Source organism: Tripterygium wilfordii, chromosome 8, assembly GCF_013401445.1.
Source record: "Tripterygium wilfordii isolate XIE 37 chromosome 8, ASM1340144v1, whole genome shotgun sequence".
Lineage (NCBI taxonomy): Eukaryota > Viridiplantae > Streptophyta > Magnoliopsida > Celastrales > Celastraceae > Tripterygium > Tripterygium wilfordii.
In genome coordinates this window covers 3,289,971-3,312,164 of record NC_052239.1, presented here as the reverse complement: position 1 = coordinate 3,312,164, position 22,194 = coordinate 3,289,971, and the positions used below count along the sequence as shown (strand labels likewise).

General features: G+C 37.8%; 3 protein-coding genes and 1 pseudogene across 8 annotated transcripts; 3 read left to right on the top strand and 1 right to left on the bottom strand.

Moving 5' to 3' along the window:
- The first annotated feature begins 235 nt into the window (after nt 1-235).
- Nucleotides 236-2,526, top strand: LOC120003268 (annotated as a pseudogene).
- LOC120003537 (3-hydroxyacyl-[acyl-carrier-protein] dehydratase FabZ-like) lies at nt 2,527-5,723 on the bottom strand. The gene is made up of 3 exons (XM_038852554.1): nt 5,652-5,723; nt 5,300-5,413; nt 2,527-2,827 (listed from the first exon to the last, which is right to left on the bottom strand). Exons 1-3 carry the CDS (start codon nt 5,721-5,723, stop codon nt 2,561-2,563), a joined length of 453 nt encoding a protein of 150 aa, XP_038708482.1. The 3' UTR covers nt 2,527-2,560.
- Nucleotides 5,669-9,651, top strand: LOC120003267. Its single transcript, XM_038852178.1, has 2 exons — nt 5,669-7,006; nt 9,354-9,651. The coding sequence occupies exon 1, from the start codon at nt 5,731-5,733 to the stop codon at nt 6,979-6,981; it is 1,251 nt and encodes a 416-aa protein (XP_038708106.1). The 5' UTR covers nt 5,669-5,730; the 3' UTR covers nt 6,982-7,006; nt 9,354-9,651.
- A 3,400-nt stretch (nt 9,652-13,051) lies between these two features.
- Nucleotides 13,052-21,839, top strand: LOC120003265 (protein LNK1-like). Of its 6 annotated transcripts, XM_038852174.1 has the most exons (9): nt 13,059-13,282; nt 15,305-15,436; nt 15,740-15,850; nt 16,956-17,500; nt 17,668-18,022; nt 18,577-19,074; nt 20,147-20,295; nt 21,196-21,331; nt 21,451-21,839. In XM_038852174.1, exons 3-9 carry the CDS (start codon nt 15,827-15,829, stop codon nt 21,556-21,558), a joined length of 1,815 nt encoding a protein of 604 aa, XP_038708102.1. In that variant the 5' UTR covers nt 13,059-13,282; nt 15,305-15,436; nt 15,740-15,826; the 3' UTR covers nt 21,559-21,839. The 6 variants fall into 6 exon arrangements, with proteins under 6 accessions (XP_038708105.1, XP_038708099.1, XP_038708104.1 ...); XM_038852177.1 differs by lacking the exon at nt 15,305-15,436 and having other exon boundaries at nt 13,052-13,282; nt 21,205-21,331; nt 21,440-21,839; XM_038852171.1 differs by lacking the exon at nt 15,305-15,436 and having other exon boundaries at nt 13,052-13,282.
- The last annotated feature ends 355 nt before the right edge of the window (nt 21,840-22,194 follow it).

The window sequence follows — 22,194 nt, the reverse complement described above, 5'->3', positions numbered from 1 at the left end:
TCTACGTAGTGAAGTTTTCTCTTGATTATCTTTTTACAACGGCTGTGGTTTTTCCTCCTATTTGAAAGTTTTTTACGTAAATCTTATGTTGTGATTGTTGTTTTTCTCAATTTCAATTTTCTCTATTATCGTGTGATATTTCTGTCAAGGAGAATCGTTGGTCTAATTTCCCACATGTATTACAAATTAAGCACAATAGGGGAAAATACAATACAATGTGGTTGAAGAGGAAAATATCAATAGGGGAAGATCTATTAATTAAGCACAATTAACCAACTCTTTGGCATTAAAGATATATATGTCCACGAGGTCGGAGGTATTTTTTTGGTAACTGAGAATGACATCATATAAAATTCGCACCTGACAACGATAGGATAAGTTAGGTCGAAACCCAACACATGACCAGAGGTCATGAAATGTTACAAAATCTGGACGCATATGTACAAACTGAAACAAATAATAAATAATAGAAAGAAAGAAAGAGAGCAAACTTAATGTAAGTTAGAGTTGGATTTCTTTTGTACCAAAGGCACAATAACAGTAACATTATCAAGTTTGCCACCCCTGTAGCCTGCATAGCCAGCTGCCTGGGCTGCATCTGTAAACAGACTCTTCACATCGATAGACCGGTTAACCTCTTGTGATCCTGCAGCCAATAATTCTGCTATTTCCTGAAACTCATAAACCCAAACTAGTTATCAAAAGCCACATTAGAATGTGAATTTATTAGAACAAACAAGTTGTTTCTAGCGAGCTCAAGAGACTTGATTCGCATTTGTCAATTGCGTTGCCCTGGAATCAACAAGAAAAGAGAATCATTACTAAAACATGACCACAACTATTAGATTCTAAATACTAAATCATAAGGAAAAAGAGTGAGAAGAAAAAATGGCAATTCAGCAATTATAGTCTGAACTCTGAAGTAATGAAGCTTGCATATAGAGAAAAAGTCCAATTAGAGTCTAAAGTAATCAAAATCTCAGCACAATATTTGAAGGGATTCATTTCCAGCCAGGGAAACAGTCATAAATAACAGTTTAATTTCGTGACGAGAAGAATTCTGAAGGCTGATCAACTCAGGTTCTTCTTTGTTTCAATCAATTGTAGAACAAACAACTGGTAGAGATTTCTCCGAATCTGCAAGTTAATAAAAGCGACTTTTTGATCTGTAGACGAGGAAACGGCCCCCCACTCGACTGAGATTCAAGTTGGTAAGTAGAAGAAGGTACACACGGTTGGCTCCAAAATAAAAGCGACTTTTTGATCTGTAGACGAGGAAACGGCCCCCCACTCGACTGAGATTCAAGTTGGTAAGTAGAAGAAGGTACACACGGTTGGCTCCAATACAGATATGCGGATTGAGCTCAAACTCTCATTGGTCCCAAATCTATCCGAGGTAGTTACCAAGATTTGGTCTCTAGATTTTCGTTATCTTACATGGCTCCTTACAAACACATCTTTAGATCCTCACTTGGCACTCAACAACAACTGATCCAACCTGGAAAGAAAAATGGCTGCAGCTACATCCGGTGCGGTGCTAAATGGGTTGGGCTCTTCTTTCTTAAGTGGAGAGAGGAGAAGGCAGGCCTTCTTGGCTGGTGCAGCGAGAGTGGATGGCGGTGCTGCCATTGCTGAAAGCAGGAAGTTGGTGGTTGCGGCTGCTGTTCAGCCCAAGTCGTCTTGGATTCCTGGTGTCAGAGGCGGGGGCAACTTGAAGGACCCCCGAGTGGCTCAACGGCGTCGGCTTGTAAGCACTCACTCACACATTGTCAAACACCTTGTGTACATATAAATAGTACATTACTCTAGCACACTGAATTCTCTCTGCTGCATTTTCTCAAGCACCTTGTATACTTGTACTAACATCAGTCTAACATATTGACGGAATTCTGTTCGTTTAGGCTGCCAGGTGATTAGGGTTTCAACCACTAGGCCTAGGCAAGGACCCAACATTTCTGAAGTGGTACCGAGAAGCAGAACTCATCCATGGCCGGTGGGCTATGGCGACGGGGGTTGGAATCTTCGTGGAGCAAACATGGAGTGGCATCCCATGGTTTGAGGCCGGAGCAGCTCCTGGTGCCGTTGCACCATTTTCATTCGGGTCTCTCTTGGGCACTCAGCTTCTCCTCATGGGTTGGGTGGAGAGCAAGCAGTGGGTGGACTTCTTCAACCCAGACTCACAGTCCGTGGAATGGGCGATGCCATGGTCAATGGTCAAGAACTGCAGAGAACTTTGCGAACTCCACCCGTTAACAGGGGTACCCAGGAGGCAAGTTCTTTGATCCACTGGGGTTTGCAGGGACGCTGAAGGATGGTTTTTATGTTCCTGATCCTGAGAAGCTTGTGAGACTCAAATTCGCTGAGATTAAGCATGCTAGGCTTGCTATGGTGGCCATGTTGATCTTCTATTTTGAAGCTGCACAAGGCAAGACACCTCTTGGCGCTCTTGGATTGTAGAAAGCTAGAAATTTGAAATTGTAAATACATTTCTGACCAGAAATTCAAAAGCATGAACTTTCTCTCGCATTGAGCACTTGACTTCCCTATGCCAGTTCAGCAATTATTTACTCCCCATAGCCATCAAAAACACGCCTTTACAAACAAAGTTACCCCCAACATAAGCTTTGCCCTCCATTGTTGCTATTCCAAAGCGTTTCTGCAGCTCGACAAGAGTCATTCTCATAACTAAGGTGTCACCTGCAATCACTGATTTCTTCAATCTTACTTTGTCAATTCCAGCAAAGAAGAATTTTTCAAGTGAGCCTCCTACTTCTGGTTTCAGCAATTGCCTGGATCCAACCACGAGTGGCATTCCTCGTAAAATTATCTAGAATATACTTAGCAAATCTAACATTGACTAAACCCTTTACAGAATTTTGAAATACAGCAGTTTCCAGGTTGCAGCCAAATGAGCTTTGAACTCATAGAATTAGGCCCTTGAAGAAAGAGGATACGGAATTCATCTTTGAACAAGAAGGAAACACTATGCCCATTTAATAACAGAAAATAAGAATATGATCAAGGGAACTAAATAGAATGCATGGTAACAACTATAACCTAACTGAAAGCAATTTGAACAACCATGAAGATGAATGCAATATTTCAAAAGTTACAATGTTGTAACTAAAACGAAATTTTAATGGTTGTAAGTTATTTCATGGCAAACACACTCATAAGATATATTAAGAAAGCAAAATCTTTAAAAATGTACAATGAAGGGATCAAAGAGCATTAATACAGCTAGATGAAAAAAGGAAAAAAAGTGAAAGGATTGAGATATTGTTATATTGTCCTTTTCCTCCACAGACTACCACCTAAACATATTCTTATTTGCAAATGATTAGGGAGTTGAATTGCCTTTTCCCCCACAAATTACCACCTAAACATATTCTTATTTACAAATGATTAGGGAGTTGTTTAGATTTCCATGTGCTTTGGCTTAGCTTGGTTTTACAGCAGGTTAAGACTTTAGTTCATAACCAAGCACATTAACGACCTAGCTGCATCTATGGGAGCTTATCAAAATTCCACCTATGTAGTGACTCACATTAAACAACTAAGACTTCCCAATTAATAACAAATAAAATGTTTTGAAATTCAGGTCAACCGAAGGTGTCAATGATTCTTGTTTACAATACTATTTCTAGTTAACATCTAAATTAAGAACTTTTAGAATTATCATATAAAAAAATTGTGGTCAGGTCAATCAACAATAATTCTACTCCCAATACTATTTCTAGTTGACATCTAAATAAAGACTTTTTAGCATTCCTTTCAGTTGCTTTGCTTTATCAATGCATGACAAAGAACATGAAAAAGTACCAGAGCAATGGTGCTGATGAATCACATAACACACAGCCAGATGCATTTTCTGCACATTTACAATCTTTTGTCTTCTTCAAAAAAATCCTACCTTGTCCAAACTATGAAGTGTACAGGCTGCTATGCAAATATGCTTCTACACATGATTTTTTTGCAGTCATTTAGCGGTAAAACTTTATTCCATGAATTAATTATCAAATGGATGTTGACACACACTCATAGTATTTCAGGAGGTGGTCCATTTACAACACCAGAGAAACCATGATAATGAAATGAACAATTCCATCACATCACCAGCAGATAAAGGTCACCAGATTCTTTTTTGTGCTAATTCAAAAAACAGTGTTATCAAAAACATATATTTCACAAATCCCACAACTCACAAACAGCACATGGCAGGTGACATGAGTGGAAATTAATATTTAGCTCAATACCTTTGAACTGCCTTAAGCATGTATCAACAGTAGCAAGACTAATCCATTGTATAAAAGAAGAATGAAGCGAATCAAGCATAAAGAGTTAAGAGGTAATTCTATAATGTGAGTTATTCTCATGCTAACTCTACCGTTCTTAACTATAGGCCCCAAAGATCAAGATAGATTGTTACATACTGGGGAAAGACTTAAAGAATCTTATTCTCCTAGTTGACGAGGCTAATTTTCTCACGTAAAGGTCTATAAGCATAAACTGAAAACCTTAAACAAAGTTTTTAGGATGCACAACGTTAACTTTAAAATGTCAACAAGTATGTTGAAATACAGTAACGTCAAAAATAATTAGAAATCACAAAGGCAATTGAAACTTGGAAACACCAATATTTGTTCAGACAGAGGAAGGCAAAGCCAACAATTTTTTTTCCTTATGTCTTCTTTTCAGCTATCTGCTCTGTATTGAATGAGATTTGAAAAGCTATGGAAGAGATTTTATGAAGCGAACCACCTCCGCTGGGGTCTAGTGGTATTGAAGAAAGGGAATGTGCATTACAGCATATTTGTCAATAGAACTTCATTAAAATTTACTTCCAAGTCATCAATTTCCATCCCAAAGAAGTTCAAAGTGGCACGAGAAACAAACATTTCCACAAAATGTTAATAAAGCACCCAGCAATGGAAAATCTTCCAAATGAGCCGGTTGGTTGTGAACATGGTAAGGAAGAAATTGCAAACCTTCCCATCAGAGATCCCAAAATCCAAAAGAACAACTAAATGTGAACATAAATTGTGCTCCTGATAATCTATTTGCGGCTGTTAAATTTAAGAAAGCACAATTCGAAAGGTAAGACAAAATGAAGGAATTGTAAATTGGCCCATCACAACATAATAATTTTCATTTCCTTAGAAAAAATGCATCAGCTAGGAAACGTAACACAAAAGTTAGAATCAAAGAATCACTCATTAGTTGGTCAGCTTAAAAAAAAAAAAAAAGAGCAAGAAGGAGAAAGGAAATGAGAAGTATATGAAAAGACTCAAAGAATTACCTCAACCATGAGAACCCCAGGCATGATTGGCCTCTCAGGGAAATGCCCAGGAAAGAGTTCATCATTTATGGTAAAATTCTTGATTGCAACAGCAGAAACTCCAGGATTGTACTCCTATCAGTCTATGCACCAAGAGAAATAGAAACCTAATCCACAACCAAGTAAAGAGAAGGAAAAACATCATATTCTAATTAGTGGCGAGATTAACGATGCACAGAGAGCGCGAGCGTGACTGGGGGCAGGTTAACGTTTGTTTTGGAGGAGGAAGAAGTTAACGTTGGTTTCGTCTACAGGCAGTTATGGGCCAGGCCCATTGGAAGCAATCCAGTCCATTACGGTAACTACACTTTACCGAGGCACCAACTACCAGTGCAGCCGGAGAGTAAAGAAATCTCGAAACCCCAACCTTCTTCCCCAATTTCATTTCGACCATGGACTTCAATGTCAACAGTTCTCCCTCCTCCTCCTCCACCTTCTCCTCCACCCCACACCCGATGACCACCACCACCAGTGACCCGATGCACTCTTGGTGGGAATCAATCTCCAAGGCTCGTTCTCAAATCCTTGCCCTCTCATCCATCATCAGCGATCTGTCTTTATCCTTCTCTTCTTCGTTCTCTCTATCTACACTTGCCGACTCCGACCGCCCTGCGCTTTCCTTTCTCTCCTCCCCCGATGCATACTTGCTCCTCTCCTCCGCTCTCTCCGCCCCTCACTCCGGCTCCGGTCCCGACCCGCTCTGCCAGTGGCTCTACGAAACGTACCTCTCCAATGACCCTCATCTCCGCCTCATCGTCCTCTCCTTTCTCCCTCTAATTTCAGGTATCTACCTCTCTCGTCTCCACTACCCTGAATCCTCCTCTTCCTCCCTTCCCTCTCTCGCCGGCTTTGAGGCAGTCCTTCTAGCTATATATTCATCCGAGGCGAAGTCACGTGCCGGCAAGGCTATCACTGTTCAAATTCCCGATCTCGCCCAGCCGTCACTCTACCATACACCTCGCAACAGGCAAAGCGCCAACATTGCGGACAAGTCCGGGCCTTCTGTTGGGATCCTTTGTCCTCCGCTTGAGCATCAGAATGCGGTGAAGTCAACGAAGCGAGCCACCATTGTTGGGGTTGCACTCGATTGTTACTTCAAACAGATCTCGCAGATGCCAAGTTGGTCAAAGGTTGAGTTCTGTAAATTCGCCACCGCCTGGGCAGGGCAGGATTGCTTGTGCGAGAGAGAGTTTGACGGGGATGACGAAACTGAAAAGGCTGGATATTTTTTGGAGGACGCGGGCATGGAGAATGGAAATGATGAGATTGGGGATGTTGTAGTGGAGAAGATGAGCAAATTGGGGATTGACAATGACAATGCAGAGGATTTGAAGCCAAAGGGGCTCAGGATTCCGCTGCCTTGGGAGCTTTTGCAGCCAATGCTGCGTATATTGGGGCATTGCTTGTTGGGGCCTTTGAATTCACAAGATGTTAAGGATGCAGCATCGATGGCTGTGAGGCGGTTGTATGCTCGAGCGTCTCATGATATCAACCCACAAGCAATTTTGGCTACACGGAGTCTCATTCAGCTCAATAAGAGGGCGAGTGCTGCTGCTAAGGCTGCAGCAGCAGCAAATTCATCTTCGAATGTTAACACACCTAGTAAAGCTAAGAAGCCAGAAGTTCTTTTGGTTTCCAAGTGATTGGTAGGGGTGTTCTTGCTGGAAGGTATGGATTTCATATAGTTATTTTCATGAAGCTACATATGTGTATGGATTCATGCTTTTACGTGGTTCCTTTAGTTGAGTCTTGGTAGGGAATAGACATTTGGTTGTTATTTGGTGTATCATGTATGATTTCTGTTCTAAGGTGGTGTTTTTAGATTTTACTGCTACAAGGTTGAATACCTTCAGTGTAGGGATTCTCTTATACACACACACATGCGCATACGCATACGCATACGCACCACACATACACATATTGTCTCCCTGACTGCACAATGTAGGATAGTACTTTAACCTGACAGTGGTCTTGGCGATATAACTCTTTGCAATCTTTGGGTTGCAATCCCTAATAAATTTCTGTTCCTATCGGAAAAACATGAAAAAATAAAAAATGAGACTGAGTGGTCCTTAAATTATTATTGGATCTCCTGTGGATGCTCTAGATAGTTGAATATTTTTAAAACTTAAAATAATGCTTGTGCATTTGACCCATTATTTTTGCTTTCATAATTTTATGCTGTCAGTGGCTTTGCCATCAATATCTTCAGTTACTTTTTTGTCGAGCACCTTTACTGAATTAGGGTTTTATGGTCAATGATATGTTCTCTAGAAGATTAAACAACTGATGGTTAAGAAATTGGGGGGATTTAAGTAGCATATAACCAAGTGGACCCAAATGTCGCCAACGGCAATTGCGCTCATGGTTACTGTATCAACCCACAGTTTCCTTTATAAATTCTTTTTTCCTAATCAGGGAAAAAAAAATCATGGTTACTCATCCCCATAATAGAGATGTGTTGAAGACGTGAAGTGTTAGGATCATTGTGCAATATCCTAAGTGGATGCCTAGTAGCATGATGACAGCAGTATTGTTAGAAGTTAAGGCATCAAGCCCCCCAAGTCGCCCAAGACATTAGCGGTCATTCTAGGAACAAGCTCGAGTGGAAGGAGGTGCTAAATGGGACCAAAAGTATAACATAAATTATTATTGAACACGTTAAAAACTAAAACGAAGCTCATATGGGCGACTTAAATGGGTGCACAAATGCTATAATGAAGCTCAAAACAGATTGAGAATCATTTCATGTGATTTAATTAGCCCAAAAATTTGTTGTAGGATACTTCAAATTTTTTATTTATTCCCGTAAGTGTATTCTTAAAAAACTAAAAGAAAAAAGGTGCTTATGTAAGCACCTTGGTGCCTCATAGCTTGCCAAGGCCGCAGCTAGGTGAAGGCACCCCTCCTGGAGGCTGCAAATCACCCTGGCCTCGCCTTGTCTCTCCCAACCCCCTAGGTATCCACCCGGAGGCCTTTAGCAACGCTGGAATGTATCTTTTTTTGGAAATCTGCGTTGAGTCAAATGTAGATCGTCACCATTTTTTGTCAAAGCTTCTCAAGATCTCACATCTTGTTTGGCATGAAGAAGTATGGAGTACGGAAAATTATTTCTTTGAAATATGTGCTGTGGTTAATTCAATACTCTAATGTGGCAGCAATTTGGCGTACTAATATGCAGTGAGGGATGTTACTTAGGTTAGGATGAAGCCTTGACCATGTTTTGGAAGTGCGGTATTGGTTAGGTTTGAACGTGTTTTGATAACCAAAAAAAATACATGTGCAAATAGATGCATGTGTGGGGTCTGAACAAAGCCTCTTAAGTCTTAGTTGAACAATCATTTTTATAAATGTGTAATTTTTTTTTTCTTTTTGTTTTTGAAGAAAGAGTTACTATTTTTTATTAAAGATAAGCAAGATGAGGCTTGAGCATTTCACCTTGTACTGTTATAAATGAATAAGGTGGTGGTTTTATGAATAATAAATTGCATGCATAAAATGCTTGTTCAGTGGTTAAACAACGATTACTTGTTATCTAATCAGATATGCAGTCACAATTGTGGAGTGAGAGCATTGGAGATTTTACGATTTGTGTACAGATTACAGACTATAATATTTCATTTTGAATCCAACAGCAGACTATATTTTGATGATGATTAAAGAGTTAACCTTCCCAATGGGTTGCAATAAAATTCCTCTTTTGCTTTCAAAGAAAACAAACTATAATGTAAGCTTGGGTTTAGTCAAAGAAAACAAACTATAATGTAAGCTTGGGTTTAGCTTGTTTGCCTATGTGAACTTGCCAAGTGAGTGTTTTGACAAAGTGAAATCTGAGAAGTCTTTGAATAATTAATCGGTTTACAGCCTTGTCTATTTTCTTTAGCTTCAGCTGGTATTTATTGCCTTAACCTATCCCGACCCCTTAAGCATGCTAATTTATATCGAAACATAGTTTTGGTTATTGCGGGTTTGTGATTAAATTTTAACCCCGAGATGTATATATTGCCCAATACAGATTTGGGTGACAGTTCTTCGACTGTGTAGTTGCCTTATATCAAGTGGAGGGCCGTGGAGGTATTTGGCATTTCAGATCCTGTAAGTTTAGACTGGCTTCTTGCCTCTTTCTTGCTGCCAATGCTGCATAAGATGCTCCTGTGCAGGTGAAGATGATCTGACATCTGAGTAAAGGTTTATTCTTTAACTAGATACTATTAGACTGTTACTGTAATTACTTAAAAGATAAATGTATTCAGATCCATGTGTCTAGATTTTCATGAACGTTTACTCTGGTATTCTAAAATTTTCTTCCATCCTGTTTTCGGCTGCTTCCCGATTTTCTGGTTTTTAACCTGGACGTATCCCCTCGTTTTAGTAGGAGAACCAGTCCACTCTCTAACCCTCATCTAACGCTCTAACCTTCCGTCGCTGTAAGTCATTCCGCCTAACCCTTCCGTACCCTTTCACCGCCTATGTCTCACACACCCCTGCTAGCGCTTCTCGGTCTGGTGGAGATCCTTCCACTGGTATCGATGCAGAAGATGCCTAAGCGAGGGATTAAGTCGGTTACTAGTAAGATCAATCCATGACCACTTGTTCATGCGGGAAACATCTATAATCTGGGTGAAAGAAAAGAAATAAAGGAATTGAACTTCAAAATCTGCTTAGCAGGATTTCTTACCATTTTGGGATTAATTAGTGTTTGATGGCATTTGAGAGGGGAAGAGTATTTATTCACATGCACTAGGAAACTGTAAAAAAAATGATGAAATGAAAGCTTGAAGCCTTCCTTGGCGCCTACAAAGATGTGGGACTTTTTGATATTAAATGCTCTTCAACAGATCCTATATCCGACCAGCAACACACATTGGGGGATCTGTAATTTCTTAAAGTTTACGGTTTGTATTTAATGGCGGAGAAAAAGTCTGAACAAATTTTAAAATGTAAAACCAAAAATGTGATGTGACGTGGTGTACCTCTCAAACCATTAGATTTAAATTGTAAACTCTAAAGTTTTAAACGAAGTGCGGAGCCTTCAAATTACATTTCAACACAGATGTTATATGGAGATGGGAGCTACAAGACAAAAAAGGGTTACAAGTGGCCTTCACTTGCTGGACCCATCAAAGTGTTGAGCTTTAGAAACTTGTGACATATAAAACAAACAATACAACAACTTACGGACTATTCAACTAAGACACCCAACAGAACAGACAAGTGAAGGAAACAAGAACAGACCTAGTTGTTTGTAATGTATACTTATTACCCTTATTATACATTTTCAATGAAGCATATTGATTATTGCAATTGTTATTGGGGGTTTTTTACCATTTTGATTGCCAATGTGTGGATGTATCCAAAAAAAAGGAATTTTTTTGGGGTTTGTATCGATAAAATGTCTAAGTGAGCAACAATCTTTGTTTTGCTTGGATAATATTTGTTTTACTTAGATTGGTAGCTCCGTCTTAAAAAAAAACCCCATGACATAGTGGTGCTTAATTCCCAAGTACTCAAGCGGGACCAACGAGAGGTGATTCGGTTGATAATCGGTTGGGTTAGACATATATATGTCCAATGTTATATTCCAATGAGAAACATATTTCTTAACGGTATTTCAAAGAAAAAAAGTACTCAAGCGTGCAAATTATGCAAACAATAGTGCCTGTGAGCCCAACTGAATCCAAATCTATGTCACAAACTGACTTAGCTATGACTTGACAAATTATTCCCTTTCTTCACTTTTAGACTGTTATGTGTTGTACTAAAACCCCATTGAACATTATTTACATTTATTTTAGAGTTGAAGAAAGATCCATCACGAATTTTCTATTCTTCCTCAATTTGCATATGTTTTTCAATCTACTCTAAAGTAAGATCTTTTGACATATGAAATAATTTCTTCCTAGTCATTCCAACTTGATGGAAGTTTTGCAATAATCACCCCAACTAGGAAAGATTCAAGAAGTTTGATGTTCAAACTGCTAAGTTTCACAAGTATCTGTAGTTTATGAACTTTGTCTAGCACAGAAATCAAAGTATTTAGAAATAATAAATTTATTTTTACCTTACTTTTCTGTCTTGTATTTTGCTTCCAAAGCATTCCATCTCTCTTTTGGTGATTTTATTGCAGTAAACAAATCATACAGACAATATGTAAAGGTATTAAGAATATGTCTCATGCACACAAGTTCATCCTCCTCGCATTTTTTCCTTGCTGCAATTCGTTCTTCAACATCCTTATCTGTTGGTGTAGGAATTGGCTGCAGATCTGGATCCAGAACATAGAAAATCTTGAGTGCAGTAAGAAGGAACTTCCATCTTGTCTTGCCAACGGATAAAGTTGGTTCCATCGTATAGCTATCCAACTTCACAAAGTATTGATTCATCACTTTCAAAGTTGCAGATCTCTCTTCCATTGATTGAGAAACAAATATTGTCTTAAATTGTTGGGAAAACAATGGTGAGTAATAGAGAAATCAAAAATATTGCAGATTTTGAGGCGCGAATGATTCGCTATCTTAAAGCAATATTTGCACCCACGCGAATTGTTGTTATTGGTTTGAAGCAAATTAATCTCCAGGATACAACAAAGCATAGTCTTCTACGATTGCAAAACCATAGAAGACTCTTAGGAATTTGTATGAAATTGTAATGAAAAGTTAAATTTTTTTAATTTATGAAAGAGTGTTTGTATTATATAATGGTGAGACACCTTTTTCCAAACCATTGTGTATTTTGGTTGAATGAAAACTCTGTTTTTAACAGTTTTATTCCTAAAAACTTGCTTAATAGTTTTTGGACAAAAGTTTGAATGATTGCCTTTGAATTTCAACTATGCAAATTCCTTTACAAAAACTAACTAAAGGATAATGATTCCATGTAGATAATTCCTTTGTACCACCAAGTATATCCACCAATAAACTTTCCTTCATATTTTATATTACAACCTATCATATATTTACGTAAATAAATATCAGTTTTAAATATCGATATCATAATCATATCTAGTATAGTTGATTCACCGAATCCGCGACATAAAGATAAAATATATATCACAGATGATACAAGTAATACAAATCATAAAGCTTAGGATTTCCTACTTGATGTGTCCAAGTTAATTCTCACTAAAAAGGGATTGAGAGGCTCCGTAATTCCTTAGAGTCTATAATTCATATCTAATAGTGAAGAAAAAATCATACAAATTTTAAAAATGAAAAAATAAAAATATGGTGTGATGTGACACATCTCTCAATCCATTAGATTTCGATTGTTGATTTTATAATTTGAAACTAATTACGGAGCCCCCTAATCCGTGGAAAAAGAGTTTGATATCCGATTTAATCAGATAAGTATCGATCGGTATTTAGAACATTTAAAAAAACAATAAAAAAAAGCTTGAGAAAAAGTAACTAGGTGTACAAATTTTACTGGTAAACAATAAAATAATAAGAGCACCAAGAGCAAAGATGGATTTCACAGCTGGAACCACATGGACCGTACAAAATTTCCATTAAGTGTTGTCGGGACACACGTGTCGAGTCTCTAGAAGTTACAGGCATACGTGGAGCAATTGAGGTGCAGAAACTGATCGGATCTCATCCCCTTCTCTCGTCCACGAATTCTGATATCTAACATTTTCCCCTCGCCACGTGGCGCCTCCTGCACGACTCTCCAAATAATACGCAAATATTAAATCAAATCGAACATAAAAAAAAATCCAGTTTTTTGTCTGCAACTTGCAGAGAGAGAGAGAGAGAGCTTCTTCGAGGAGGAGAAAGTCTAGAAACTACCGTATTTGTCTGTTTAAGGGCACGGTTTCACTCGATTTGTGGTAAATTTTTGTGGTGGAATTACTTGGAGGGGTGTCTGCGAGTTACGATTATCCGGGAAAAGTTGTGATTTTCTGGGAAAGTTCGGATTTCTTTGGAATAGTTTCGTTTTTTTGAGGTTAGTTTGATTGTGGGGGGTAGATGCGCTTACTCTTTTTGTTTTTGAGCTGAATCTTTGTGCGCTTGCTATATGCTTTACGGTTTTAGTTGTTGTGGCTCTGTTTGTTTACCGATTTGTTGTTGGAAGATGATAAGAACTTTTTGGTTTTCGATTTAGTGCTGGTGAGGCGAGAAAATTAAATCGAGTACGATAATTTTTGGTTGCTTGGTCTTTGGTTTTTTTTTTTGGAAATTAGGTGTTTTTTTTTTGCTTTTGGTGAGGATGAGGAATTGTTGGAAATGAAGGGGATTTTTTATACACTAGAAGTGTTTTTGTTTGAAGTACCCTGACTAGTAAATAGGATGTAGAGAAAGGTAAGGAGTCAAACAGATCCAGTTCAGGCTTCTGATTCGAAGACCTTTAGTACTGGTGCCAGTTCTAGCTTGGTAAAGCTCGTAGAACACACTGGTTTAGGAGTCTAGTTTGGCAGTAATTTGATTTACTACTGGGCAGTGAACCAGTTGTCTTTCCTCTTTCTTCCTAGACTTTGCCTTCTATTTATTTTCAGCCCATCTTTTTGCTTGGTAAGGGGTTATGAGAGGCTTTGGGTGGGGGTGCTAGGATCAATTTTCTCTTCCCGTCCTGTTATTCGTAACCTCTACAGACAACTTACAGCAAGGAGCTTCATCCTGAATGAACCTTGTAAGCTCGTCTATCATCATTGTAAAAGGGAGTAGGTAAACCCTTTTCATCCTAAATATAGGCAGAGATTTTGAGGGGAATTTTTCAGTAGATTCACCTATTGTTCACACTTTAGCAATTTCTATAGGTCGGCTATTCGATCCGCGATTGTGTATGGTTTTGAGTGTTGGGATTTTAAGAAACAACATATAAAAAAAAAGCATGTAGCTGAAATGTGATGTTTCATTGGAAGTGTGGCTACACGAGAGAAAGGGGATAGGAAATGATATTATTAGATCTAACTTATTACATACATCCTTGAAAAGCCTATAATCTTCCTAGCATAATTCTTTTATAAGCTGCAATTCCCATTGCTCAACTCCTTTCTCATCATGCAGCATTACGTAGCACTTCTAATCCTAACAACCGCTTTGACATCGCCCTTCCTCCACAAAGTTTCTTTGCTTTTTTTGGGCCTTAGAACCCTTTAAACCCTTCAAGAATACAGTAAACTACTTTCATTCTACAAACAGTCAGTCCCTACTCCCTTTATAGAGTTTATATCTTCAAGGATCACAACTTCGCCTCACCTGGCTTAAGCAATTTCTTTCTAAAGGCTATAAAAAGATTGCTTTACATCTTATAAAATTTTTAATTGTTCCTTCTTGTGAAAATAGAATTGTTTAAGTTAGCTTGTGGCCATACTAAAAGTAATTAAGTGTTGATGGTGCTTAGAAAATATTATCAGGTTTTTGAGCCCTGCAAAGTGTCAGAGCAGTTTCATCATCACCCTCGACGCCATCAAAGCTTTAGTCCCAAACAATGGTAGCATATGAATCCATATGAGATATTAGTAAAAGTCCATCTCGTCAATTGACCTTTGCATCTAGAGTTGTTTCCTAATGTATAAAGGAACAGCGGAACACCAAACGAAAGTTAAGTTAATGAGAAAGCCTGATGATTTATACATGAGACAAGAAAAGGTCAAAAAGATTGCAACTAAACAGGGAGTTAGTTTGAAGTTATATTGTGGAGATATATCTTGGGATCTAAAGGATTTGGAATGAGTGTGACCAAAATAGAAAATATGTAAAGTAAGATTAGCAAAGTTAGGAAGAAGACTAGGGTTTGGTCAGAAGGGAAGGAAAAGAGAGAAAATATATGAGACTTTAAACGTTTTGGGTCAATAATCAGAATGATGGAGAGTTTGAGAAGATGTACCCATCAAACTCAATTTTTTTGAATGAACTGCAAAAGTACATTTGGTGTTAAAAGAGCAAATCCCGTAGGATTTCCATGTAAGTAGTGGATTTTGACTAATACTCTTTAGCGATCTTTGCAAAATAAAGTTCTTTACAGATTTGTACAGCCAACAGAAGGGCTCTTGGTGTACTGGTGAACTTACTTCATTGGGAAATATTTGTGTGTAATGTTAAAGTTTCTGTATTGCAACTTGGCACCCCAGGCTCAAACAACAGAGAGAGTTTCTAGGTAACGTTGCATATATTCGTCCTTATCGCAACCTGCATCATTGCTGGAGCCTTCTGTATTTAGTGTGACTCTTTACGTAGGCCATTCCTAAATTTAAGGGTTACAGCTTTGTTGACAATAATGTTGGTGGCCTGATATTGTTTTTCAGGTTAATATAGCCGTGATTTAGGCTCACATTTCCCTTCTTTTTTTGAGTTTTTTTTTTTTGCTTCTGGGTCATCTATTTGATTCCATTCTATAAGGTTTTGCAAACCAAAAGCGTCGTGAGTAACTGATGACATGTTGGCTCATTTTCTGATTCAGTAAAGGAAGTTTTGGAATAATTCAACAAACATGACATCAGATAACAAAGTTGCTTCCCTCTTCAGTGGCGGGTAAAAAAGTGGAGGAATGTCAGACTTGTGCTTGTATGAGGTAGAAATTTCTTTCAATTTGGGCTAGCTCTACTTTCTAACAATTACAATGCATGTATTTTACTTGTATGGTTTGATAATTGCTGCTTCTTTTGGGCTTTTCGTTTGAGGTAAATTATTTGTCGAGATGTAAATGCTTTAGCTGATTAACTATTCCACCTTCCTAGCTGGTTTATCTTTTGTGTTTAATCACTAAATTTTGAAAAAGTATTTTACTTTGCAGGGAAATTTTTTTCTTTGGTTCAATGAAATTATGTTCTACTATGTGAAAAGAAAATGAACTAATTTCTTGACATTAACAAAATTTTGGTCTGTCAAATTTTGATCTTGTTAGAAGAGATGTGAAGTTTTTGAGAACTCATTTACATGGAGAAAGATCTCTTGCTCTATTTGGAACAAGATTGTGGTGAAGGGAGTGATAAGCAAGAACATGTCTTCAGAAATCATAGCCTGGAATATTCTCAGAAAGGAAGAGAAAACATGAAGATCATTCAGAGCATCAGGATGATCCTTGCTGGCTAATTTGGTTAGAAGGAACAACAGAATTTTTGCAGACAAAGAAACTGATATAACTTTTTCTTAAATATTTCACTTAGCTACACCAGACTTCTGGCTTTCCAGGCTTAGTAGCGTATTATTGGATGTCGTTAGGATTTCTAGTTGACATGTTTTTTGCTTTTGGTTCCTTTTTTATTTGATGTATTTTTCTTTTGCTCTTCTTCTTTTGGCTGAGAACCTGCATGGTGCCTGTCCTTAAAATTTTCTACTTCCCTCAAAAAAAAAAGTTTTGAAGAAGTAATGGTTCTATATGCAATCCAGTTCAAGGTACATCATGCACAAGTGCCTCAAAGATGGATTTCATGAGCTTCCTGTGCTAATTCTAAAACATTCATAGCTGTCTATTACGATCTATATTTTTACCTGGAAGTGAAAAATGAGATAGCAACATGAGTTATTACCTAAATGAAAATTTGAGAATCCACTATCTAACTTTGTGGCTACTTAATTTCTATAATTATATACATTTTGAAGAAGAAATTTCTGTGCACATTTTTGCAAGTGCAATGTTAATGTTGTACATCCTTAACTTTTTGTGGGTGTGGCAGCTCGAAGATAGTGCGTGGCATGAATTTGGTGGGAGTGAAGATCATATAGTGCCTCATCGTACTGGCGGTTATGTGAATCAGTGTGGATATTTGGATGATAGCTGTAAGAAACTGCGTCGTGAAGTGATTGTCACCAATTATGCTGATAAAGCTAAATACAGTAATCTGAGAGGGCACAAAAGTAACTTAGCAACTCTAACTGACGAGGTTAAAATGCTGGAGAAGGATTCGTGGTCCGTCGCACCTGATGGTGTATTTCCTACTTCATGTGATGAGTCATTCAAAGAAGTGACGAGGGCAGCATCTGATGCTGCAAAGATGTCTAGTGATTCTGTTGGTACTGAGCTTTGTGTTGACAACCGCATCTTAGGTGAAGGTGGTGCTGCAATTGATGGTAACTTGTATCATTATCCGCTAAGTCATATATCCCAGGTGGACAATGATCTCAGCTTTCTTGATAATGATCGCGAAGATAAAGCCAGCAGTGATCTATTTGACGGTTGGCAGGATATTGTAAATTTTGAGGATGTTGACAGGATGTTTAGGTAGTTACTTAATGCCACTTCAATAACTAAAAATTTGTCCTTTCTTTCTTCTGCTTAGGTAGTTTAATTTCTTTGGGTTTCCATTGTAATGATTATATCATATTTATGCAATTTTTGGTGCACATATATTGCTTAACTCACAATATCGTGGATTGTGACCATTTCAGAGGTTGTGATTCTTCATTTGGGTTAGGGACTCTAAGTCATGAAGATGAGTTGAGCTGGTTTGCGCCGTTGCATACCACTGAAGTGAGTGAAGATGCATTCAAATCTGGTCCCAAGTTCACTTGTTCTGAGGAAAGAGCATCGAGTGGTGTATCTGAACATTATGAAGCTTCCAGGTCAAATGATGCAGTTCCTTCAATAAATGATGAAAGTAGAAGCTTTTCCACTGTCGACAAAATAAATCCTTGGACTCTGCATGCTAGCAGTAGCAACCATTCTTGTATTGGCCAAACATCATCTCTAAATGGCCCAAGCCCGAAGTCTAGAAGTTCGGATGGCTGGATGGCCAATGAGCAGGTTAGCATAGCCTTTTTGTTTCAGGGAAAAAAGAACTAGAGTTTTCATGAGTGCTTGTTAGTTAACTGCGTTTCTGCTGGAATGTGATATATTGAAATGTTGATTCCATAACTTCACCCATCATCAATTTTAAAATGATTTTTATTTTGTCTTTGGTATATCAGTAGATACGTCTTCATCCTGCCACTGGTGGCCATCTTTTTTTGTTATCATATTGAAGTTTTAGATTTTTCCGATATATAGTTTCTTCTTGAAGTCTTGGAAGATTAATGTACAATTTTCCTTTGATGAATGGTAGTTGATGCAGTAGATTCAGCTATCTCATAATGTTCTTATGTCAGTGCCTATCTATTATACCTCTGGTGGTTTAATCCAAGAATTTCTAATTGATTTAAATGCTCAATCCACCTTAATGAGCAAAAATCTTCAATCTGGTGACTTGAATCAATAAGCAAATTCAGTGCACTTCTCTGGAGAATCGTCCCATAATTTTTGTGTGTTGCATTTTACAGCATAAGAAAGAAAGAAAACTTAACTACTTGTGCTTCATGCAGCCACGAACTCCATGTATGCATCAAGAGTATGGTCACCCATCAAATCAAATCTCATCCTGTTGCACTCAGTCTGTTGCCAAATCTGAAGACACTGGCTTGTCATCTGCTCCGTGGGGGGAGTCTTCTTATGCATCAAATCCAGTCCAGTCCATGGAGAGCTCTTATTGTGCTACATGTGATGCTTCTGCTATAGCAACAAATTCAAAGAGAGAAAATCTGTATCACCAAAAGGATTTAGAAGCCTCATTCACTGGAAAGTTTCAGCATGAGGGTATGGTAAGTCGATCAGCATTTTGTGATCCAGTCTCGGATCAGAAGCAAGCCCATCAATCTGAACTTGAAATTGAAGGTCGTAGTGAAGTTGGAGGAGTTAGTGTAGGAATCCCATCAGAACTAGATTCTTCAAATGCGCATGAGAGCTCTAGTGTTAGTTCTTTGTTGGATGAATCATCAGTAGAAGCGAGTAGCTTTCGGCAGCTTCAAAAGGTCATGAAACAGGTATACTGGCTCACATGATCAAGGTTATATAATTAGAAATCCTAGTATTGAATCATGTTATCTTGCTGCAAGTAGTCATGAGCATATGTGTGTATCGTGGTACATTTTCCCATAGCTGTTGTGCTGCATGTTTAACCTTTAATATAATGGATTTGACACTCGTAAAAAATTTTTTTTGTTAGATTGAACTTACGAGCTACTAGCATTCACCATTCTTATTCACTGGTTTCTCTTTCTACCATAGGAAGAGATCCAATTTTAACTTTCTGAGATGTCTGGTGTGGGATTTTAGATTTTCTTTTCCTTTTTTTAGATGATTTGAAATTTTCTATTGTTTCTCATCCAAGAAAAAGTGAGATTGTGGAATTCCTTATTGTTGCGTTTCTTCCCTTCTTCCTGCTTATCTAAATAACTGTATTTTAAACGTCTAATACATCGTGCATCACATAGAAAAATCTGTAGTGAACACAACTATCTTTGGGTTTTTCTAAATTTTTTTTCCCTAGAGTAAACAATTAGAATTTTCCAAAATATTAAAATCATCATCGGGGGTCATAGAGAAACCTTATTTTAGAACTTCTATAATTTAATCGGCATAGTGGATATCTTATCCTGCTTTAAACTGACTGGTATTACTATTAATTAGTTGACATTGCTATATCCGACTCATTATATGGTGATCTACAAGTAGCGGTATTGACAATGTCTGCTGTCCTTCTACCCGCAATCCGTTTAATATGAGAGTACTATGCAATTGTAGATTGAGAGAAAAAATGTAAAATAAGGAGTACCAAACATGTAAAAATAAAGAGTACCGACCCTTTTTACTTGCATTTTCTTTTCAAAAAAAGAGTGATAAGAAAGAGAGAACTCATCCTCATTCGGTCGCAGAAGTATTACCAAGATATTTTTATAGAGGATTAAGATTTCTCTTTACTGGTCTCGGAGAATGTGTTGAAATGGGAACACACACACACACACACACACACACACCCATTATTTTCCAATGTTTTATTGTTCTTTATTTGTTCTTGATTCGTTTGGATCTTACTGAGTTGCACCATAAATTCAGTTGGATATTAGGACAAAACTGTGCATAAGGGATAGTCTATATCGTTTGGCTAAGAGTGCAGAGCAGAGGCATAATTGCAGGAATTCTAATGGTGACATAAAAAATGGCCGACAGACAAGTGGAGCACCACTGACTGAAGAAACTGATAAGTATGTTACTGTTTCTTCTATACTTTTTATCTTTCATATGTAGCTGCCAAGAGATTTATCAATTATTACTTTTGCCTGCTTCTTGCTATAAAGCTGTACGACACTTGGGGATGATGTTAGCTTCCGGATCACTTGGATGTTGGGGAGCAAGTGCCAATAATGCATGTGTTTTTTTTAAGGCTTAAATTTTATTGAAGCACCCTACACTGGTATTTAATCCTCTTTCACCATACCTTGGAGTAACACGGAATGGCTACAGCATAGGACATGAAGTAGACTATTACAATGAAATCACTAAAATTTTGTTATTTGATTATTGGCTACGAGATGATTTTTAGCAAGAAAACGTTCATCATTAGGTATTTTGCACCAGGCTCTCTGAAAAGGAAAGACGTAGTTTACTTATTTGATTTGTGGCTGGTGAAACTTTAGATAGACGACTCCAACTGTTTACAATCTGTGTTTGGAGATCTGGATTTTCCAATTCTTTTAACTTTTCTAAGGCTAAGCTTGGGAGAAGGGTTTGCGGTGGTTGGAAAGAGGAGGATTCGGGTGGGTTCCAAAAGAAAAATGTATAAATTTAACCAAATCCTAATGGAAGTCATACCTGTTGTTGTACTAACTCACGGTTGAGCATGGCTTGTTTGTACTTGAATTCCTTTCATGCCGAAGTATATCCTGGCACATAACAATTTAGGCAATTTCTTCATCTTGTTCTCCAATTCTAAAGTTCATAGCTGATAGAGATATAAGGTTCACATATTCCTCTTCATTTCTCCAAGATGAAAGTTCATTTCAGGCAATGCTCTTAACATGATGTTTTCTGAATGCATTATGTTTGATCTTATGTCAGGTTTTCAACCCACCAAGCCCTTTATTTTACTAATTAGCCTTGATCAGTTGCAACAGGTTAATGGATATGGAAACTGATACAAATCCAATAGATCGATCTATTGCACACTTACTATTTCATAGGCCATCAGACATATCTGCAAGGCCAACTACTGATGCTATGCCTCTCAAGTCTAATCCCATGGTAAACCTATATACTCTTTTTTATATCTTACGATCCACAGTACTGGGAGTTTGAAGCACATTGGCTATTCCTTCTGTGTGCATTATTCTGTTTGTTTTACTCTGTCAGTAAATTGACAGATTCATGGGACTGCGACGAGTTCCGCTGTGATGGATGGGGAAATGCTTTATAAGCAAGAAGATGCAGCTGGTACTGATAAAAGGTTGATAGAGGATGCCAAACACTAAGATCAACTAGCTGCAGCACAGTTGTGATACATGGTCTTGTATAAAAACATCTCTTAATGTGCCCGTGGATTCCGGCTTCCATTTTATTCCTGGATTTGAGTTCTTAGAATGTACTTTTAACATGTATTTCAGGTATATCCTTGTTGGTGGTGAAGATAAGCTTCTTATTTTTGCTCATCTTCTCACCAACATTTCAAGAGATCAGAAGTTCGACTCTATGAGCAGCTTAATGTTATAAACTTCTTTTGAACTGGTTTAAGTCTCTAATTCTTTTAAGTTAATGTTAGGACTTGAGAATGTGGGGCATGTTTGAAAATTGCATGTTTTGCATTTGTATTAACACACCACTACAGTCAACTGGCACTTTTTTTTTAATGAGGGAAGGGGATGGAGCTCAAACACAGTGTTCGAGATTACATACGATTCAACTCAGCAATTGAGTTACTGGGGTTCGTACCAAATAAATGTTAGAAGATGCACATTTTTTCATAGAAACTAAGTAATATTGGTATGAAAAAAATATGGTAAAGATCATGCGCAAGGCTCTTGTCGTGAACAGGAGGGGATCGGAAAAATGTAATATGTAGATGTATGCGGTTTCTAGAATTAAATTTGTGAACTCTACCACAAATTTAT

Excerpts from the sequence above, each read along its gene's own strand:
- LOC120003267 (XM_038852178.1), top strand. The coding sequence starts at position 5,731 with ATGGACTTCAATGTCAACAGTTCTCCCTCCTCCTCCTCCACCTTCTCC.
- LOC120003537 (XM_038852554.1), bottom strand. The coding sequence starts at position 5,723 with ATGAAATTGGGGAAGAAGGTTGGGGTTTCGAGATTTCTTTACTCTCCG. Across the intron at positions 5,414-5,651 it reads CACTGGTAGTTGGTGCCTCG|GAGTACAATCCTGGAGTTTC; the intron begins GTAAAGTGTAGT and ends ATAGACTGATAG. Across the intron at positions 2,828-5,299 it reads CTGGGGTTCTCATGGTTGAG|ATAATTTTACGAGGAATGCC; the intron begins GTAATTCTTTGA and ends AGTATATTCTAG.
- LOC120003265 (XM_038852171.1), top strand. The coding sequence starts at position 15,827 with ATGTCAGACTTGTGCTTGTATGAG. Across the intron at positions 20,296-21,195 it reads CTGACTGAAGAAACTGATAA|TTGCAACAGGTTAATGGATA; the intron begins GTATGTTACTGT and ends AGCCTTGATCAG. Across the intron at positions 21,332-21,450 it reads CTCTCAAGTCTAATCCCATG|ATTCATGGGACTGCGACGAG; the intron begins GTAAACCTATAT and ends GTAAATTGACAG.